The 7,962-nt window shown below is 33.4% G+C and overlaps 1 protein-coding gene across 3 annotated transcripts; it reads left to right on the top strand.

Moving 5' to 3' along the window:
* On the top strand, positions 1,160–7,288 carry LOC105165996 (pyruvate dehydrogenase E1 component subunit beta-1, mitochondrial-like). 3 transcript variants are annotated; one of them, XM_011085166.2, is made up of 15 exons: positions 1,160–1,480; positions 1,563–1,641; positions 1,740–1,799; positions 2,196–2,276; positions 2,382–2,408; positions 2,494–2,556; positions 2,641–2,727; positions 3,503–3,628; positions 4,519–4,652; positions 4,782–4,854; positions 4,928–4,993; positions 5,679–5,717; positions 5,811–5,935; positions 6,034–6,148; positions 6,908–7,288. In XM_011085166.2, the coding sequence occupies exons 1-15, from the start codon at positions 1,467–1,469 to the stop codon at positions 6,956–6,958; spliced, it is 1,140 nt and encodes a 379-aa protein (XP_011083468.1). In that variant the 5' UTR covers positions 1,160–1,466; the 3' UTR covers positions 6,959–7,288. The 3 variants fall into 3 exon arrangements, with proteins under 3 accessions (XP_011083468.1, XP_011083475.1, XP_011083473.1); XM_011085173.2 differs by having other exon boundaries at positions 1,161–1,438; XM_011085171.2 differs by having other exon boundaries at positions 1,162–1,446.

Raw genomic sequence — 7,962 nt, forward strand, 5'->3', positions numbered from 1 at the left:
TTCGAGACAAATCAAAACATACCCAATGTTTGTCATCATTCAAAAACACCTTATTTAGGTGTTTTTAACTGTTTTAGTATAAAAACATACACATATATATACATAAATATATATAAAAAAGGCATGATTTGACAATGAATAGTAATTTTTGTCTCTCAAAATACAACATTAAACATATAATACTTATTTTAAATTATCTCCAAAGACATGATTTGACAATGAATAGTAATTTTTGTCTCTCAAAACACAACATTAAATATATAATACTTATTTTAAATTATCTCCAAAAATAAATCCAAACATACATACTATCTCTAACACACACTTGTTTATCTCTCTATTTCCACAAAACACTCAGAAAACGAATCCAAACATTATGAATAATTTTTCTACATTTAAAAAAATAATAAAAAATTATTAAAATACTTATAATGAATAGTTTAATTTAATAATTATTTATATTAAATAATATAAGATAATTTTAAAAAATTGATATAATATTTTTATGTTTAATTAATATATTTTATGGATAATTATAGTCAAACTAAATAATAATTTAATTTAGTTAATAATATATAATTATATAATTGATTGATATTTATATATATCAATATTAAATTTAAATGTGAATTTTCATTAGTATATTTATTTTTGTGTGGTGATTTTCAATTTAGAATTTTAACCTTTAGAAACTTTATATACTTTTTAGGTATTCTGATATTTAATTAATATATTTTATAAATAAATATAATTTATTAAAATATATTTAAATTATAAAATATTTTAAATTAACTATTAATGTATTATTTATTAATATATTAACATAAATTAACTATTAATGTATTATTTATTAATATATTAACATGTCAAGAAATCAGGCAAAATAGACATTTACACATATAGTACAACCAAAAAAAGTCAAAAAATAAAGCCAATTCGCAATGGTATTTGTTAGTTTCTAATGAAAAAGAACTTTTTCCTTGTATTTTAAATAAAATAATGAAGATTTTTCATCTATAAAATTAACATAAGTGAATTTGGAGCCATATCACCAAATACAAAGGTGTTACATGCAATTTACCTTTACACTCTGGCAGTACATTCTCTCCACACCCCCCGCAGTGATTGAAACTTGTACTTTTAAGCCACTCAGACGAAAGACAAGGTACAACAGCTGAAAGCATCCTCAGCTGACCAGGCCGCCAAACGAACAACAGAATTGTTCTCTCTCATCAGTCTATTTCACCAATAGAAAAGGACAACAAAGAGAGAGAATAAGGACACACACACATATATATACACACACACATATTCTCACTCTGTTCTAAGTTTCTAACCATCTTGTATTCAAATCGCTCCTTCAACAGGCATAGGATCTACTCAATTTATTGAGTTTATCGCCTTTTAGTGGAGTTCATACGCGTTTTAGTTGTGGCAGGTCGACGGGTATTCGTTTTGCATTCAAAATGGGTTTTGTGGTGTGAGATTTGATCTGGAAATCAGAATCTGATTTGGGTACATATTCTTTATGTATGATTATTGTGTTTTTTTATGTTAATCAGGGTTTTGTTGAAAAGAGAGGAAAAGAGGATGTTCGGATTTATAAGGCAAAGGGCGGCATGCAGAGGCAATCATGCTTCGGTATATTGGTGGTTCCTAAATTTTGTTGGTTGTTTTATTTGATTTTGGCTTTATCTTGGTTATGTAACTGTTTTATTTAATTTTTCTTCGCTTTAAAGAGTTTGGAGCGAGGGATTCGAGCGACTGCATTGAGGACCTTTTCTTCATCTGGGAAGGAGGTAATAAGTATTCTCATGTAGTCAGAAATTGTTGTTCGATGATGCATTGATCTTTGGGCCGTGGAAAATCTTTGATTTGTCTAGAAAGATGATTGAGTAGCATTATGTTTCTAAAATCTTTTAACTTGGTATGGTAACTGGTGGTTTGTAAAATTACAATAGAGCACAAGATTTATTTGTTTCTTCTTACTCCCTCTCCGTGAGGAGTATTGAAAAACTTGATCGTTATGTATAAAAAGTTGGATAGCCAGTTTTAGTGCTACTGATAGTGCAAGTATTATTGGAGGTGAATGTTCATTTAAGGTTATTCAAGTTTCTATATGATTTGTCTCTAATCACAGAGACGTATAATATGTGAGTCATGGTGAATGATGTTTCTATCGTCCTTTGTTGCAGATGACAGTGCGTGATGCTTTAAATTCAGCACTTGACGAAGAAATGTCTGCTGATCCCAAAGTCTTTCTAATGGGTGAAGAGGTGAAGTTTTTATTGGTTTGAATGAGAGAAAAAAGTTCTTTCTGTGTTGTTGATTTGTACTTTTTGTTCTAATAAACATTTTACATGTTTTCTATTGTTATTTAGGTTGGTGAGTACCAGGGTGCGTATAAGGTGAGTGTCAATTCAATTATCACCTCAGGTTTAAGGTAAAATATTGGTTTTACATACTAGTTATTGATCTACACATGTTCATTAGATCTCCAGAGGGCTTTTGAAGAAATATGGCCCTGAGCGGGTTCGTGATACACCTATTACCGAGGTAGGATTTGGTCGTGTAATCATGAATTGTTTATTTGGATTGAGTGATAACCATTTAATGCTCAACCGTATAACACTGTTCCAGGCTGGATTTACCGGTATTGGAGTTGGTGCAGCATATTATGGTCTAAAGCCTGTAATAGAGTTTATGACCTTTAACTTCTCAATGCAGGTTAGCATTTCTTTGCTTCAAGTGATGTTTTGGTTTCATGGTTTTGAAGCTTGGAAATATTTACTTCCACTAATACCTTCCTTTTTTAAAATTTCATCTCCGAGGCTGCAATTTTTTGCTGCAAGTGGCAACCTTTTCTTTCCTGCTGTTATCCTGGACCTTGATACATTTAAGATCCTGTACTGATGTTGCACTTCCTATTTCATGGCTATTCTTTCATAATACAGCATCTCTGGGTTTGTTTTTTGTTTTAAAATGGTCAATGGCGATGTTATCTCAAGATACACAAGTTCAGCCATGAAAAGAACTTTACTGTGTTAATTGTTGGCAAACATTAATTTGGATTTGTCCTGGAAATGATTACTTAAAATAGCGAGCTCGCTGGAAAAATTGATAAAAAGTTTTCTCTGGTTGCTGCATTCTTCTGAATATAGATGCCACAAATCACCTTTGCTTAGTCATTTTATCAATGAGAATAAGACTGAACAATTCAGTGTCAACCTCGCCATATGTGTGAATGAATGTCGTACTTCGCTTTCTCATTTTCATATTTATGAAGTCAGAAGTTCTCGTAACTCAGCTTTTTCCTTTTTGTTTTTGTCTTAGGGGGTGGGGATAGAGTATAAAGTAGGTTATGGAGGATTTTATGGGTGCAATTTGAGCTTTTTCAATGCTCTGAACATGAAGAGTTTTATATGCATTCTTTAATATAAATAAAATAAAAACAAAAATGGTTAACGTAATGTCTAGGAGGCATCTTACACGGTTATTGCAGGCCATTGATCACATTATTAATTCGGCTGCAAAATCAAATTACATGTCTGCCGGTCAGATATCAGTGCCTATTGTTTTCAGAGGCCCAAATGGTGCTGCTGCTGGCGTAGGTGCTCAACATTCGCAGGTATGAATTTAAACCAGTTGGCTGGAAGTCCTAGTTGAGATGTCTTTGTAATGTTTAAACCTGTGAGTAGTGTTATAGTTACATCTTTTTCTTGTTATTGACCTAGAGCTTTGCCATGCCACTTTGGTCTATAAACTGCCAGTGCTCCACATCCTAAACCAAAGGTAACTCTAGATAAAGTGACTATTTCTGCTGCTGCTTAAGGGAGAGAGAATATAGGACAGCACTGACTGTTTCATATCTAGCAACTAACATAGGACTAAATGGAAAACCATTCGAAAAAGATCCCTGTGATGGACTAAAATGTTTTATGTCATGCATCTGACCTGATAATTAAGAAATGTTCAAGAAGGTGAGGGGGATGCTTCCTGTTCAATGAAGCTGACTTGAAGTAGCATGTTCTAAAAGAATACAAGAAAGAATCCTTCATATTTGCGGAGCACTAGACGGTAGGATACATGAGCAGTCGCACTTGTATTTACGAAGAAACTCTCAAATTGGAAAAAAAAAATTATTTGTCATGCTTCTTACCATCAGGCTCTGGCCTATGATGTAAGCCATCCAAGAAGTTCTTCTATTAATGGACCATTGTATGATCAAGTTTAACCACAACAGTATATTTCAAAGCAACTAATGAAGGTAGTTTTTATGTCTAATAGTGGCACATTTGTTACTGTTAGAAGGCCCTTTGTATTGATAGGGAAAGTTGGTCACTGTTTTGAGTTATACAATGACCTAATAAATCAATATTTACTTAGACTAAAGAATTAGTTGTTTAATACCCATCTTCAGTCATTCCCTGCTTGGAGAAGAATTTGATTGACATACACATTGTCATTGCTACATTTGGACATTTCTTGCCTTGTAAACTGAGTTTGTGTCGTTTGCAGTGCTTTGCGGCATGGTACGGTTCATGTCCAGGATTAAAGGTATTGGTTCCATATTCTTCAGAAGATGCACGAGGCCTGCTCAAAGCTGCTATAAGGGATCCAGATCCTGTCGTGTTCCTTGAAAATGAATTGTTGTGAGTTGTATGACAGTGATGATTTTCACCAGGCCTACTTATGAATGTAGCATGACATCTGTACATAATTTTGTATCAATCTTAACTTGTGTAAATTTTTTCCTTGGGGGATTAACTTTTCTTGTACAGATATGGAGAATCATTTCCTGTCTCGGCTGAGGCTCTTGATTCCAGTTTCTGTCTTCCTATTGGGAAAGCTAAGGTATAACTTCAAGAGGGTATTATCTTTCAACTTACATATTAATTGTTTCTCATCAATGAAAGCTTTTTGACAGATAGAACGTGAAGGAAATGATGTAACAATCACTGCTTTCTCGAAGATGGTTGGCTATGCTCTAAAGGTCTGTCATTTATTTGTGAATAAATTAAAAATTATTCTTATGACATGATTTACAAGCATGATTTTGCTCTTTATTAAACCCTTGGATAGTTTTAGATTACGACCTCTGAAGATAAATTGCCATGCAAAGAAGCAAGACAAATCACCTGCCTGGCAGCGATAGTAGGGTGTCCAAGTAATTCTTATGCAGCGATAGGTGTATTTTTCAGAATTTAAAGAAGTGTGTACTCAAGAAACTGACTTTCCTTCAATATACACCTTATTATCTGCATCTTTGGGGCATGTACATTTTTTGGAGTTTCAATATGAAATTCACTTATTAACTCTGAATTTTATATATTTTTCTCTTCAGAAACTTAAACTAACAAGATTAGTTAAACTTGTCTAGTTCATGATTTCACTATTGCTAAACCACTGGCCTTAAATTTGTACGTTGTGGCAAGTTATACAGGCAAATCATAATTTGCCAGTTGGCTCCTCTAGTTTCTTGGTAACTTCACAAATTCTACATCAATAAACTTGTTGATTGAACACAATTTGGATGCATAACGTGTTGCAAAACTTCACTCAAGTAAGCTTGTCCCATCCTTACCTGGAAACTGGGAATCAACTAAATGGTCTATCTGAATTTGAATTTAGAGCGTTCTTCTTTTTTCTTGTACTGACTTCTGTCAATATATGTGTAGGCTGCTGAGATTCTTGCAAAGGAAGGGATTAGTGCTGAGGTAACTTGCCAAAATTCACCTATTCTTATATGGCCATATATAGAGTGAAAAGTAGATGCCTTAATTTCATTTTTTCACCATTTGCTTTTACAGGTGATAAATCTTCGCTCCATCCGCCCTCTTGATACATCTACAATAAATGCTTCTGTTAGAAAAACAAATAGGCTTGTGACAGTCGAAGAAGGAGTTCCTCAACATGGCGTTGGTGCCGAGATCTGGTCATCTCCTTCACATAGCTGCATCTCTCTCCCTCTCAATCTAACCCTCCTCTTTCTTCATCATCTGACTTATTTAATGACTATTTTTGTTATTTCAGCGCTACTGTTGTTGAGGAAAGCTTTTATTATCTTGATGCACCTATCGAGAGGATTGCTGGGGCTGATGTTCCCATGCCCTATGCTGCAAATCTTGAGAGAATAGCTGTCCCACAGGTTTGTGCTTCTTTTTATTTTCCTTCTATGTCCTTGAACCAGCTATTTTGCCTTGAAGAAAAGAAACTGATGTATTTAAATATTTTCTCGTGTGAATTTTAACAAAAATGTCACCCTCAAATAAGCAATGCAATGAAAAAATACTGTAAAGCATAAAGATAATGTTTTATTCCCCTAAATATTTTAAGTTGCATGTAAAACTAACTTAAAAGAATTTATTGGAGCAACTGTATCAACAAGTACTGGCAAGTCCATCACAATACTTGAGGCTCCATATTCTAAGTTTAACTCAAGTCGTCTGATGTTTAAAATGCTATGGTGGCATTGGCATGATGGAAGGAGCGGGGTGCCCGTAAACTCAAGGGTGTATCGCTCTATAATTGTTTCCTTTTTCTTAAGCTCATCCTCGTTTACATTGTGGTTATGGTCTAAACTTAAGTTGAAATCTTATGTAACTTTTTATCTTCATTGAAGTAACTCGGTAATCACATGTCTCTCCCCTTTACATGGCAACTAGAACCTGGCAGAGACATATTTCCTCTTCTCTTGCTTTTGCTTATTCCATATGTATCATAAGAACAGAAAAATTGAGAGTAAATAAACAAATGAAAAAGAAAAAAGGAATAGATGAATAAATGTGACGAGGCCATACTTAAATGCAGAGTAGAAATGTCAGGCAAGTGTGCTGTATTTCGCTGTTTGGCTCCATATATCATCCTCCAGTTCATAAAGAAATTTTATTTTGGATACATCTGTCAGGTCGATGACATTGTTCGTGCAGCGAAGAGGATTTGTTACAGGTCACATTAAGTTAACGAGGAATAGAAGGCTTCTGTTATTCCCATATTCTTTTGTCCGTATGATTCTTTACCCAGGGAGAAGTTTGAATGATTCCCAGGACATCAGGGTTGACAAGTCTAGTCTTTCTGGCAACATAAACGTTGACCTTTCACAGGAAATAAGGTTCCGAGATTTTACTATTTTTGGCAATTTTTGAGAATGTTAACTTGTAACACAATCGGATTAAAGAGGGAGAGACATGGAAGGAAGAAGCATAGAGCATTTGAGTTGTTTACTTTTGCCTGTTTTGTCAACTTTTATTGGCCATTTCGTTTCTCTTGAGTGCATATTTTTGCTATATCTTTTTCGTGTTTGTAACTTTGTGTCACTTTACTTGATCAAGAAATTAGACAGAAAAAAAAGAATAGTTTATACTAACCTTGAAGAATGGAGGAAAAAAAAATTGATTGTTGAAGGGTTTAGTCCTCTAATATTTTTTGAATCCATCATAAAAATTGAAAGAAATAATTCAAGCAATTTCTCAAAAAAAAAAAAAAAGACCTCCAATGCTTAAATTGGGATTTCAACAATAATGTTCTCCATAAAAATGTGAAAACTGAAAAAGTGTAAATAATGTTCTTAATAATTGTAAGAATTTTGTTTTATACTTATCTAACTTGTTCCAACATACCTCTTTGATCAAAGAATATTTTGGTCCTCTAGTATTCTTTTCCTAAAAAGGATGGTATAATATTAAATACATTTGGTTAAAATGACTTGAATTTGAATTAAGAATTTTAAAAAGAATTTTAAAATGACTCCAAATGAAAGGAATTCGACTGTCGGATCAATTAGGCCTGTCAATAGGCGAGCATTACTCTACTCGAACTTAGATTCAATAAGTACCCATAGTTATTATTTATATACCCTCCCTATACCCTACCAATACAATACCGTCGGGTTTTATTCATGTTATACCAAAACAATTGGGTTCGGTCGGGATATTACCATTAAGTCTTACCACTGTTAAAATG

Source organism: Sesamum indicum, linkage group LG1 (genome assembly GCF_000512975.1).
Source record: "Sesamum indicum cultivar Zhongzhi No. 13 linkage group LG1, S_indicum_v1.0, whole genome shotgun sequence".
Taxonomy (NCBI): Eukaryota; Viridiplantae; Streptophyta; class Magnoliopsida; order Lamiales; family Pedaliaceae; genus Sesamum; species Sesamum indicum.